This window comes from Euprymna scolopes, chromosome 42 (genome assembly GCF_053919585.1).
Source record: "Euprymna scolopes isolate OS-2025 chromosome 42, ASM5391958v1, whole genome shotgun sequence".
NCBI classification, from domain to species: Eukaryota; Metazoa; Mollusca; class Cephalopoda; order Sepiida; family Sepiolidae; genus Euprymna; species Euprymna scolopes.
This window is the reverse complement of record NC_136523.1, coordinates 32,308,136-32,323,126: the sequence shown is the minus strand read 5'-3', so window position 1 is coordinate 32,323,126 and position 14,991 is coordinate 32,308,136. Positions and strand designations below refer to the sequence as shown.

The window sequence follows — 14,991 nt, the reverse complement described above, 5'->3', positions numbered from 1 at the left end:
CAACATTTCGTTACTAACAGTTCTTGCGTTTACTGCTGCTACCTGCTCTTTACTATTTGCTCTTACGTTTATTATTGGCTGTGAAATTAGTTTTTTTTTTTTTTAGTTTTTTTTTTTTTTTTTAGTTTTTTTTTTTTTTTTTTTATACATGGGGGTCACCACTTATCAAGGCCCGAAGGCCACACAGGGATAAGGGTTATTGCGTGTACAGTAATCAATGAGATGGTATTGTAGTAATCATTAGTATTAGGGGTTTTGATAGAGTGTCTTACTTAAGGGGGCGGTTTGTCAGGAATTTGTTTATGTTGGACTTGAAGACGTCCAAGATGTAGTCAGGTGGGAAACAGGTAAGCGGCAGAGAGTTCCACTGGCGTGCAGTTCTAAGAAAGAAGCTCTGCTCATGGAATCTACGTTTGGATTTAGGTACGGATAAAGAGGTTTTGCTCTGTCTTCCATTTTATGATAAAACACCACAGTTCATTTCAACTTGCCAACATTTTTATTACTTTTGTGCATGTGCAAATTCATTCATAACTAGAAGTAGTTTAATTTTAAATCTTATCTGCCGATAGCTCAAACGGTAGCAAACACAAACTGGTTACCATCTCTTAACCTACCAGTAATTCCATCTCTATTGTGTACTTATTGATTACAAATACTAGAAACTGAGCAAAGGAGCTTTCCACCGCTATAACCACTGATCATCACTTTGATGTTGGTAAAATTAAACTTCTAAACCTTTACTTTCCATAACATCTCTCCAAATCTTAAACTTAACAAGTCGATCATCCATCATTTTACAAACACGTACTGAATCATCTTTTTCGAACAATCGATATGAAACTCCTGGACAATGCTTCTAAGACACAAATGAAAAGCAAGAGATTCACTACAGAATCCTGGAGGACTTTCAGTTACTTTTGTAACAAATTCCTTTTCACATGCTAACTTTGTGTTTCATCTTCCTGGTGTGGGAAGGAGATAAATAAAATAAAGGATGAAGAGCAGCTACAAACGAGCAAAATCCAAACAAAACTTGACAACCTCAACAGCTCCACCATCCACTTTGTCCACATCTGAGTTTTCATCCATCTCCATTGTCTTACACTTCTTGCATACAAATTGGTTATCCTCTCTGAAGTTAGCAGTAATTCTACTACACATCCTGTGCATCCAATGCTTAGAAGTACTACAAAAGATCGAGTTTCACCCAAATCCCTTTTCACATACTAAGTAGGTGAACTTGTTTCTTTTTGGAAACTTTTTAACACTACAACCAGTGGTCATCATATTAGTCTTGGTAACATTCGTTCTCAAACCTTTACTTTCCATAGCATTTCTCCAAATCTTAACAAGTAGATCTATTGTTTTAGAAGCATGTACTAAATCATCAGCATACAGCATCGGTTCTGGACAACCCATACAAAAATCCCTGAACAATGCTTCTAAGACACAAAATTAAAGCAACAAACACAATCAGAACCCTAATGTACTCCTACCTTAACATTAAAGCTGTCGCTACATGTGCTGCTAATTCTCACACAACTTTGAGCATTTCTGTACATTGCTTGAACAACCCTTACAAACCACTCGTATAGCCCTGGTTTATGCAAATCCTATTAGACAACATTAGTTGGCATTTTTGTCAAAAAGCTTTCTCTGGATTCACAAAAAGCAAGTTACAGATTATTTTTCTTATAAAGGTATTACTCTTGAATTTGTCTCAGGATAAATATAACACTACTGGTACTTTGTTTAGGCATAAAACCAAACTGCATCTCATCTATGCTTATCGGACTTATTTTTTGCTCAATTATTCTCTCAGTCACTTTCACCATTCAATCCACCAACTTTAAGACTCTGTAATTACTAGGGTTATGACAACAGATTATTCTTTTCATTGTTTTAACTCCCTGGTATATATCCATTGATATATGCTCCTGGTTTATGCAAATCCTATTAGACAACATTTGTTGGCATTTTTGTCAAAAACCTTCTGCAAATCCACAAAAAGCAAAATACAAACCTTTTCAGGATGGTGCCCCCTCAGCTTCTAGCATAGACTGCTAGCGTCCCCTTGGCTTCTAGCATAGACTGCTAGCGTCCCCTTGGCTTCTAGCATAGACTGCTAGCACCCTCTCGGCTTCTAGCATAGACTGCCAGCGCCCCCTCGGCTTCTAGCATAGACTGCCAGCGCCCTCTCGGCTTCTCGCATAGACTGCCAGCACCCCCTCGGCTTCTAGCATAGACTGCCAGCGTCCACTCAGGAGATTTCCAAAGCTATAACCATTGATGATCACTTTGGTAAAATTTACTTTCCATCACAGTGTTTAGAGACACAAAAAAAAAAATTGAATTGTACCTGACTCCCTTTTCACAAACTGAGCAGGGGACCCTCCACCTTTTTTAGGGAGTTTTCTACCGCTACAACCACTTTGGCGTTCACAACATTCACTTTAAAACCTTTAACTTTCCATAGCATTCCTCTAAATCAAGTCAATCAGCCATCATATCACAAACAAACTTTTCAGAGTAAATAAAAAGTATATAACTCAAAGTGTAGTATCTGTTCTTCAGATGTTACATTTTAAGTTCTTGTTCTGTCAGTGGAAGAGAGATCCTTCACTACCGAGACAATTTTAATTTTTGTTCCTTTTCTCCATGTTAAAAAATGACCCTGGTGTCTAACTCTGCCCTATGAAGAGGCATGGTAAATAAGAACCCTTGCCATACAATTACATGCTCAGCTGCCCCTCCAACGGGTATCCTTTGTTTTTTGAGACTGAACGGAGGCATCAAAAAAAAAAAAAGAAGCAAGTACCTTGGTAAGAAGAAGAACCTGTATTTTGTTATTGTGGACTTGGGGAAAGCAATGAACAGTGGTCTGACTAATCTAAGTAATACTTTTAGTTTAATAGGTTTGGGAGATTTTCCAACATCAAAACTACTTTCAACCATCCTCTACAATGACCAGCACCTGACGACCGCCAAGAAGTACACCAACCAAAATGAAGATAACGGCCACAAAATGTGGAAATAGTGCGTCTTCATTTTTAACTTTTTTTCTTTTTTTTCAGGCAAGCTGAACAAGAAACTTGAGGATACGAAGGCCCACTATTTGCGGACAACAGCACGACTGCACAAATTGCACAACGACTACATAATTGCAATCCAAGTTTCCTCCCTTCACCAAGGCAATTACCTCACCAGCCTCCTGCCCGCTCTCCTCACCTGCCACAGAGACACGCACACCCATCTAACCGAGGGATGGTAAGTCCGTAGAATTATTGCGAAGTATGATTGAGTATCAATACATAAACATAAAAAATTACATATGTTTACAATGCAATGAATGGTTTGTTGGTTAAACTTATTTGTATAGCACAATAGTAGGTATAACACACTCTTTTGCATTATTACAAAAATAAAAACAAACAATTACATATTGAATGTTTCTTTTTTTTTTTTTTTTAACTTGCGTTCACTCAGAAGAAGGCACATCGCTACCATGTAATTTCTTACACCACCATTGTGCTGTGCATTCAGTAGTTGTTCCTGGGCCAAACACTTTGTTGATATTGTGAGCTGTTTCAGCAGCTTTTCGGCCTAGCTTGAATTGAAATAAGAAAATTGTGTGAATTTGCTTTTTTCTATCTTGTATTCAACGTTCTGCAAAGAAGACATGATTGTTTTGAAACGATTGTAATTTAAACGATTAGACAAATACATCATTTAAAATCAAAATAAAAAATTCAAGAAATTTCTGGTCAACCTAATAATTTCGCCATGATATGCGAGTACATAATGTTTTCACCTGAAATGCGTGCGTTTAAAAGATCGTCCATAGAAACAAGCACTCAAATATAGAAATGATTTTCGTCCATCGCTTGTGAAGATGACTGGGTTTAGAGATGGTTTGTTCGACCGATTCAGGTTCTGAAGTATTTCTCGCATGTTTCAGAGGTGTTGACTACTCAGTTTTTTTCGAATATCATGTTTTCTCTTGCGTTTTTCATTACATGCAGACTCCTCAATTGTAGGCTTTTTGTGGCTTGTGGTACATTAGGAATATCTGAATTGGGTTAGTTTTTATCCACAAATTAGAATACAAACCAAACTGTTTGAATGAAACCTTCACAGTCCTTGAACTCTTTCCGCTGTCGTTCTGCGGTTCATTTTCTTTTGAACAGCTCATCATAAAGGAGCTGTTTTGGGAGTCTGTGCGGCATATATGACCTGCCTAACAAAGCTGGCACTGCTGCAACATGGTTCGTACATTAAGCAAGACTGATTTATCAAGACGAGTCAAGGGAGACAACTCTTTTCAGCCCAAATGAATCTAAGCTGTCATCTCATGAAACCATTAACACCGTCTTAGTTAACTAAATGAATTTTTAAAAGCTAATGAAATCGCTGTGGCCAACAATTGGCAAATGATATCTTTTGTTTTTTAATTTTTTATAGTATTTTTTGTGGTACTTATGCACTAATCTTACCGTGCTGAAATAATAACGTTATTGTTTAGAAAGCCATTTTTAACATGGAAAGGAGAGGTGTTTTGTAACTATTCTTTACTTTCACCTAACAATTTAATTAAAAAAAAAAAGATATTGTAAAACTTGAATTTAACTTGAAAATATTAAAAAAAAAAATAGTTGGTTAACAAAAGTGCATAAGCACCATTTTGTTTATTAAATTGTTAGATAAATGCAAAGAATAGTTAAAAATTCCCTCCCATTTCCCATGTTAAGAATGGCTTTCTAAATAATGTTATTTTAGCATGGTCCCTAAACTGCAAAAGAACCTTTTTTTTTTTTCAATTGAAATTACCATGCAATGACTGTTTTTGATTGTAATTAAATGTTATTTCCTTAATTTTTAACTGTTTGCGAGCATTTTAAACGTTAGTCATTGTTTTTAGTAAAAAAAAAAAATAAAATGAAGTATTCGTTTGGCACCTTTTTACAATTTGGTCAGCCCTCCTTCACAACCCCCCCCACAAAGTTTTTGTTTGGTATTATCTAGCAGTTAATGTAATCTGGGCAGAATTTACTGACGGTAACACAGTGCTTATTCTATAAACATGATGATGATGGAAACCTGTCTCATAGGACAATGCTGCTCTGCATCTAGTCTGGTGCACTGCAGCATCTGGGCAGATAAGGATACCTATTATACCTAGGATACCAGTTAGCAGAGTTCCCTGATGGAAAGGCAAGCCAATATGGTTAGAGGCAGTGCAGTTGCAGGAGTTGCTGGAAATGTAATACATTGCTTCACCATCTGCCTTTTTTTTTCTTTTTTTTTCTTTTTCTTTTTTTTTTATACATGGTGTTCACCACTTATCAAGGCCCGGAAACCACTCAGGGATAAGGGTTATTGCAAGTACAGTACGTTAGTGTGGAGATTTGATTAAGGGGGTGGTTCATTAGGAATTTGTTAACGTTGGACTTGAAGACATCCAAGTTGTAGTCAGGTGGGAAGCAGGCAGACGGAACAGAGTTCCACAGGCGTGCAGTTCTAAGAAAGAAGCTTTGTTCATGGAATCCACGTTTTGATTTAGGCACAGATAAAGAGTGGGGGAAATTTTTCACAGTGGATTCAGCTAGACTGGTGTTTTTCGTGAAAGATTGGCGAGGGGGGACCAGAGATTGGAGCTCAGACGAGCACCTGCCATGGAAATAACGATAAAACAAGGATAGGCTCGCAACGTCTCTTCTGTGGGAGAGAGGTCGCAGGGTAGAGAAAAGGGCATCCCCCACTAAGCCACAAAGTCTATTTTGTACTCTGTCAAGGCAGGATAGGCTGTTTTTAGCAGCTCCTGCCCAGATATGGCAGCAGTATTCCATCCATGCCTAGCGGGACTTTAAACTAGATATATATTTTTTTTTACTCCCTTGCCTTTTTCAAGGCAGTGGAGTTATTTGCCCATAGCTGATGAAAATTTGAAAATATTTCCAATTTTGACAAAAATAAGGGACATCTTCATCAAACTGAAGCTGAAACATATTAATCCAAATAAAATGAAATTAAAATAAAAGAAGAAAAAATTTTTTAAATCAAGAGCGTATAATTTTAACTTTTTTGTTAATCGCTGAATACTACTTGTTAAATCGACTATCGCACGTCTTAATGTATGCATGCTTCCCACGAAGATAATAACGAGATGATGATAATGCCCTAGAATATGAAAACTCTATCAATTAAGGAAGAAAAAGTGACAAAAAGAAAATTATTACAAATGTCTATTATTATATACAAGTCACTTTGTGTGTGTGTTTGTGTGCGTGAGTTCCTTCCTCATAGGTTCTGAAAATTTCACACAAAGCTAATTTATATGTCTGGCAGTGTTCTTAGATATGTTTTGTACAGAAATTCATCTGATAAGTATCAAAAATCGGAAAAATCCAATCTTCAAAATAGTCTTTCTTCTCTTATAGATGAAAAAGAATTTTTACAGAGGAATATTTTACGTTACACCGGCCAAGGGAGATAATAAAATTTCAGCAAATCATTTCTTCTTAAAAAAAAAGCAAACAGATTTATTATAATCTGGAGATATAGCTTAGTGGTAAAGCATTCGACTACAGATCGAATAATCCCCTGTTCAAGCTCGGGCATACCTCAAAATTTTATTTAAATTTTTTCTTATTAATGAGTTCAATTTATGATAAACGAAATGGTACGATTTAAAATCGCCACAAATAATTTCTTTTTTGCATTTTTTAAAAACTAAACAGAAGTGACTTTTTCAGAGCATTCATCGTCAAGCCCAAATATCAGCTGAGATGATATTGTAAACAAACACAGACGGAATTTGATGAACAACATTATTGTTATTATCTAAAAAATTTGTTTTTGCAAATTAGTCCACCGGGCAAATTATTCCTTGTTATATATAATAATCAATAGAGGATTGATTCTATAATAATACATACGCAATCTGCATAAATTAAAATATCATGTTTAAGCATATTGTACGACCGGGCAACGCCGGTTGACAGGTCCTGCTAGTATATAATAATCAATAGAGGATTGATTCTATAATAATACATACGCAATCTGCATAAATTATAATATCATGTTTAAGCGTATTGTACGACCGGGCAACGCCGGTTAACAGGTCCTGCTAGTATATAATAATCAATAGAGGATTGATTCTATAATAATACATACGCAACCTGCATAAATTATAATATCATGTTTAAGCGTATTGTACGACCGGGCAACGCCGGTTAACAGGTCCTGCTAGTATATAATAATCAATAGAGGGTTGATTCTATAATAATACATACGCAATCTGCATAAATTATAATATCATGTATAAGCGTATTGTACGACCGGGCAACGCCGGTTAATAGGTCCTGCTAGTATATAATAATCAATAGAGGATTGATTCTATAATAATACATACGCAATCTGCATAAATTAAAATATAATTATAAGCGTATTGTACGACCGGGCAACGCCGGTTAATAGGTCCTGCTAGTATATAATAATCAATAGAGGATAGAGGATTGATTCTATAATAATACATACGCAATCTGCATAAATTATAATATCATGTTTAAGCGTATTGTATAACCGGGCAACGCTGGTTAACAGGTCCTGCTAGTATATAATAATCAATAGAGGATTGATTCTATAATAATACATACGCAATCTGCATAAATTAAAATATAATTATAAGCGTATTGTACGACCGGGCAACGCCGGTTAATAGGTCCTGCTAGTATATAATAATCAATAGAGGGTTGATTCTATAATAATACATACGCAATCTGCATAAATTAAAATATCATGTTTAAGTGTATTGTACGACCGGGCAACGCCGGTTAACAGGTCCTGCTAGTATATAATAATCAATAGAGGATTGATTCTATAATAATACATATGCAATCTGCATAAATTATAATATCATGTTTAAGCGTATTGTACGACCGGGCAACGACGGTTAACAGGTCCTGCTAGTATATAATAATCAATAGAGGATTGATTCTATAATAATACATATGCAATCTGCATAAATTAAAATATCATGTTTAAGCGTATTGTACGACTGGGCAACGCCGGGTGGGCAGCTAGTTTATTATATTGTAGAACGGTAAGTCATAATTGTATAATCTATATATCTATAAAAGTGAAATTGTGTGCCTGTCTGTGTACATTTCCCTACCTGTCAATTTTCAGTCTACAGACTCAAGATTTGACATAAGAGTTATTGAGATTTGGGAAAATCTTTTCAATTGGTTTTCGGCCAGAAATTTGGCTATCAAGGGGTCAAAGTTCAACGATTTGACATTTGAAAACTCTAGCAAGCCCCGCCACCAATTTTGGGTCTAAACACTTGAAATTTTAGATGTAGGTTACTTGGACATAGATCAAACTTTTTAACTTGATTTTAGCCTAAAACAATAAATGTTAATGGGTCAAAATTGGGGTCAAAGTTAAAAAAGAGGATTGATTCTATAATAATATTGCATACACAACCTGCATAAATTAAAATATCATGTTTAAGTGTATTGTACGACCAGGCAATGCCAGGCGGCTAGCTAATCAAATTTAAGCTTGTCTTTAAAACTTGCGTTACAGATCCATTGTATCATTCTCATATCATTTCTCTTCATGCAATGCATGTCCTCAATCCTCATTGGCCAGATTTCACTTGCATCATAAATTCTTACCATGGTTGACAGTGGTAATGCTCTGCTGATTAGTAATGACAGAACTTCCTTGAACTCACTTCATTCACTTTTAAGTCTTGCAATCACACTAGCACCTGCTCCAATGGTATTACTAAAGTTAAGAAAACTCGTAACCTCAATGGCTTCTCCATCCAGCTATACTTTTTCCACATCCAACTTGTCTTACACTTGTTGCACACAAGCTGCTTATCCTCCTCTCAACCGACCTGCAATTCAACTATGTTATTGATTTAAAAATGTGACATATTCTAGAAATGTACCATGGTTTCATTGGCATGTTAAGTTTTTTTTTTTTTTTTTTTTTTTTTTTTACACAGTGATCACCACTTATCAAGGCCCGGAAGCCACTCAGGGATAAGGGTTATTGCAAGTACATTACGTTAGTGTGGAGATTTGATGAAGTGTTTACTTAAGGGGGTGGTTCATTAAGAATTTGTTAACGTTGGACTTGAAGACATCCAAGTTGTAGTCAGGTCGGAAGCAGGCAGACGGAACAGAGTTCCACAGGCATGCAGTTCTAAGAAAGAAGCTTTGTTCATGGAATCCATGTTTTGATTTAGGCACAGATAAAGAGTGGGGGAAATTTTCACAGTGGATTCAGCTAGACTGGTGTTTTTTGTGAAAGATTGGCGAGGGGGACCAGAGATTGGAGTTCAGACGAGCACCTGCCATGGAAATAACGATAAAACAAGGATAGGCTCGCAATGTCTCTTCTGTGAGAGAGAGGTTGCAGGGTAGAGAAAAGGGCATCGCCCACTAAGCCACAAAGTCTATTTTGTACTCTGTCAAGGCAGGATAGGCTTTTTTTAGCAGCTCCTGCCCAGATATTTCAATGTTCAATGTTTCAAACTGTATTCATTTTGTAAGGTGACAATTTGACATTTTATAAGGTGACAATTTGAGATGTTGTAATGGACTTTTGTAAACAGTAAAGGTTTACATTCTTATAATCGAGCACTCTATGAATTTCTTTTCAAAATACACTGATCCTATATATGTCTATAAAACTGAAAATGTGTGTGTGAGGATACTTCTCAACCTATATACTCGACGAATTTTTTATCTTCAAATTCTGTATATAGAATATTCAGACATGTGGGAAACTTTTTAATTGGTTTTTATCTGGAAAAAGAACCGCTACACAGTGGTCACCACTTATGAAGGCCCGGAAGCCACTCAGGGATAAGGGTTATTGCAAGTACATTACGTTAGTGTGGAGATTTGATGAAGTGTTTAATTAGGGGGTGGTTCATTAGGAATTTGTTAACGTTGGACTTGAACACATCCAAATTGTAGTCAGGTGGGAAGCAGGCAGACGGAACAGAGTTCCACAGGTGTACAGTTCTAAGAAAGAAGCTTTGTTCATTGAATCCACGTTTTGATTTAGGCACAGATAAAGAATGGGGAAAATTTTTCACAGTGGATTTAGCTAGACTGGTGTTTTTCATGAAATATTGGCGAGGGGGACCAGAGATTGGAGTTCAGACGAGCACCTGCCATGGAAATAAAACAAGGATAGGCTTGCAATGTCTCTTCTGTGGGAGAGAGGTTGCAGGGTATAGAAAAGGGCATTCCCCACTAAGCCACGAAGTCTATTTTGTACTCTGTCAAGGCAGGATAGGCTGTTTTCAGCAGCTCCTGCCCAGATATGGCAGCAGTGTTCCATTCTTGGATGTACTTGGCTTTTATATAGATAGAGAATTGCATCAGTAGTTAGATATCTTCTGGATCGGTAGAAAGATCCCATCATCTTTCCAGTGACCTTGGCAACAGACTTGATGTACATGTTCCATTTCAGATCAGGAGTAAAGGTCAAACCCAGAAGCTTGTCAAAACACGGGGCCTCTCCCAGACGAGATTACTTATATTAAGAATAAGTAGGTTTGAAAACCCTTTTTAAACATCGTGGTAAGCTGGCCTCATGGTTAGCATACTTGACTCAGTGTCTTTAGGTTTTGGTCTCGATGAGTATTTTCTTTTACTTACAAGAAGTTAATTGTTTAAAAAAAAAACATAATACTGCATGCACAGGTACTTTATGAATTAAAATATTTATGCGTATTTCATGACTGGGCAATGCCGGGAAATTGTCTGCGATAATCCATAGTGTGATGGATAAAAATGCTAAATAATAACTACTCCCACAGATGAAATAAAGGGTTCGGTTTTAGAATAATATCCAAGCAGTTCAGAATAGTGATCTTAGCCCAAAGGTTCTCCTTTGCCAATCATGGCAACCTATACACCTGAAGGTCGGAAATTACATCGGCCGAAACATTGTGTGGATAATACCCAAGATTAGAACAATGTTCAATTCAAATAATCACAAGAAACTACTTTCCTTTGACAACAAATATAAGTTGTAATTAAAAAGGGGCCCAATTTCTTTCTTTTTTGTTTATTTTAGTATAAACAAAATTTAATTTTAAAACTGTCTTTTTAAAATTACAAAAAAATTTAGTTTCTTTTTTCGATTTCGTTTTTAAAACTTTCTTTTTGATTTCGTTTTGTAATTTTTTTTTTTTACATATTTTATTACTTTTTTATTTTTCAATTTCTTTTTAGTTTTTAAATTTATAAAAAAAATTTTTTTTTTCTAAATTTCTCTTTTTTAATTCCTGTTTTTATTATGCCCATTTTTAATTTTTAAAAATTTCTTTACATTTTTAAAATTTTCAGTTAAAAAACTCAAAATAATGTTATTTTAATTTCTTTTTAGTTTATATTTTTAGTTTCTTTTGAGGGTTCTTATGTCGATTTTTAATTTCTTTTTATTTCAATTTTTAATTATTTTTGTAAATTTTGAAATTTTTTTTTTATTTCTTTACATTTTTATTATTATTTTGAACCTTGTTTTTAACAATTTAATTTTTATTTTAATCTTTTTAGTTTCTTTTTTTTCCAATTACATTAAAACAATTTTTTTTACTTATTTGAAATCTTGTAAAACCTTAATTTCTAGGAAAGATTTGTTGAGCCAATATGTAAAGCTGACATGTCACACGGATCCCGACAGCTGCTCAGTTACAAAAACAATTATTCCTGCCATCGACGCAATTGAAGCACAAGATTATTTCACAGACTTTATTGAAAAATATAAGTAAGTATTTTTGAACGCTTATTTTTATTTTTAAATATAAGTATTTTTTAAATATAAGCATTTTTTAAATATAAGCATTTTTTAAATATAAGTATTTTTTAAATATAAGCATTTTTTAAATATAAGCATTTTTTAAATATAAGTATTTTTTAAATATAAGCATTTTTTAAATATAAGCATTTTTTAAATATAAGCATTTTTTAAATATAAGCATTTTTTAAATATAAGTATTTTTTAAATATAAGTATTTTTTAAATATAAGCATTTTTTAAATATAAGCATTTTTTAAATATAAGTATTTTTTAAATATAAGCATTTTTTAAATATAAGCATTTTTTAAATATAAGCATTTTTTAAATATAAGCATTTTTTAAATATAAGCATTTTTTAAATATAAGCATTTTTTAAATATAAGCATTTTTTAAATATAAGCATTTTTTAAATATAAGCATTTTTTAAATATAAGCATTTTTTAAATATAAGCATTTTTTAAATGAAACATAAGCATTTTTCATAAGAACATAAGAATTTTTTTGAATATAAGTATTTTTAATTGAAAAATATATACAAGTATATTTTTATTGAAAAATATATACAAGCATATTTTTATTGAAAAATATATACAAGCATATTTTTATTGAAAAATATATACAAGCATATTTTTATTGAAAAATATATACAAGCATATTTTTATTGAAAAATATATACAAGCATATTTTTATTGAAAAATATATACAAGCATATTTTTATTGAAAAATATATACAAGCATATTTTTATTGAAAAATATATGCAAGCATATTTTTATTGAAACATATATGCAAGCATATTTTTATTGAAACATATATGCAAGCATATTTTTATTGAAACATATATGCAAGCATATTTTTATTGAAACATATATGCAAGCATATTTTTATTGAAAAATATATGCAAGCATATTTTTATTGAAAAATATATACAAGCATATTTTTATTGAAAAATATATACAAGCATATTTTTATTGAAACATATATGCAAGCATATTTTTATTGAAAAATATATGCAAGCATATTTTTATTGAAAAATATATGCAAGCATATTTTTATTGAAAAATATATGCAAGCATATTTTTATTGAAAAATATATGCAAGCATATTTTTATTGAAAAATATATGCAAGCATATTTTTATTGAAAAATATATGCAAGCATATTTTTATTGAAAAATATATACAAGCATATTTTTATTGAAAAATATATACAAGCATATTTTTCTTGAAAAATATATACAAGCATATTTTTATTGAAAAATATATATAAGCATATTTTTATTGAAAAATATATACAATTTTTTTTATTGAAAAATATATACAATTTTTTTATTGAAAAATATATACAATTTTTTTTATTGAAAAATATATACAATTTTTTTTATTGAAAAATATATACAATTTTTTTTATTGAAAAATATATACAATTTTTTTATTGAAAAATATATACAATTTTTTTTATTGAAAAATATATACAAGCATATTTTTATTGAAAAATATATACAAGCATATTTTTATTGAAAAATATATACAAGCATATTTTTATTGAAAAATATATACAAGCATATTTTTATTGAAAAATATATACAAGCATATTTTTATTGAAAAATATATACAAGCATATTTTTATTGAAAAATATATACAATTTTTTTTATTGAAAAATATATACAATTTTTTTTATTGAAAAATATATACAATTTTTTTTATTGAAAAATATATACAATTTTTTTTATTGAAAAATATATACAATTTTTTTTTTTTATTGAAAAATATATACAATTTTTTTTTTTTATTGAAAAATATATACAATTTTTTTTTTTTTTATTGAAAAATATATACAATTTTTTTTTTTATTGAAAAATATATACAATTTTTTTTTTTATTGAAAAATATATACAATTTTTTTTTTTATTGAAAAATATATACAAGTATATTATGATTTTAGCTTCGAATTTGTGAGAAAACTGGTTAACAAAGGGGAAGCAACTCTAATAAAAAAAACGATAGTGGATTATCTCCCTTTCATTGCCAATTTTTTTTAAGTTGTCCCTTGCCAAACTTTCGTGAAAAACACTCGTCTAACTGAAAATACTACCAATAATTTCTTCCACTCTTTATCTGTGCCTAAACATAGACTTCTTTCTTAGAACTGTCCGCTTGTGGAACTCTCTTCTGTTTTCCTGCTTTCTAGCTGACTACAATATGGTCATCTTCAAGTCCAACATATGAGCTGTGTCTGTGTCCCCTTAAGTAATCGAATTTACCAAATTTCTACTACTCACGATTACTATATTATCCCATTCACTACTGTACACTCATTAACCCTTATCCTTAAGTGGTCTCAGGGCCTTGATAAGTAGTGATTCCTTTGTTTAAAAAAAAAAAAAAAAAAAAAGGAACCTGGCCAGTTAGTGTTGCATGAAGAGATATGATATGAGAATGATATGGTGGATAATGCGAATCATAGCAATAGGCTTAGATCTGAGGAAGATTAAATTTAAACAGTATAGGGAGATGTGTGCAGAACAGGAGACCTTGATGGTGTGGTCACATTTAGATATAGAACATTAAAGGTAGCAGATCCAGTTCTTGGGGAAAATCCAAGGAAAACTCGGGGATGTAGAATAGTAATTCTGTTGTTGGCATTTGTTTTCCCGGTATCTTTCTAGTTAGAATTCTTTTTAGAAAGACATTGGGTATTTGAGTGAATGCGTCCCTGTGTAACGACTTGGATTCAAACTTGGCTAACCCAGATTTTAAGTCCATGTTTTCACCTCCCAGGAGATTTTAGTGGTATGGTCACATTGAAATAATGGATGGAGGTTTTTTGGTTAGTATATGTAGAACAGTTGAGGTAGCTGATCCAGTCCTTAGGGATGACCAACAACCCCCCTTGCCAAACTTTAAAAAAAAAAAAAAAAACCACTCGACTAGCTACAACCACTATATATAATTTCCCACACTCCATCTGTGCCTAAATCAAAATGCAGATTTCATGAACAAAGCTTCCTTCCCAGAATTGCCCGCCTTTGGAACACTATTCCGCTGGCCTGCTTCCTGGTTGAATACAGCATGGCAGCCTTCAAATCCAATGTAAACAAGTTCTTGTTTTGTCGTCCCTATAAATATTCAAATTCTACCCAATTTATACCGTTAA

General features: G+C 32.6%; 1 protein-coding gene across 6 annotated transcripts in view; it reads left to right on the top strand.

Annotated features, from left to right (window-relative positions):
• The window catches only part of LOC145266997 (tyrosine-protein kinase Fer-like), a 306,724-nt gene that overhangs the window by 189,034 nt on the left and 102,699 nt on the right, over positions 1-14,991 (top strand). For all 6 annotated transcript variants that reach the window (XM_080122897.1, XM_080122896.1, XM_080122895.1 and 3 more), the window contains exons 5-6: positions 3,078-3,270; positions 11,668-11,805. In XM_080122897.1, coding sequence (XP_079979023.1) covers positions 3,078-3,270; positions 11,668-11,805 — 331 coding nt within the window. The remainder of the gene's footprint in view (positions 1-3,077; positions 3,271-11,667; positions 11,806-14,991) is intronic.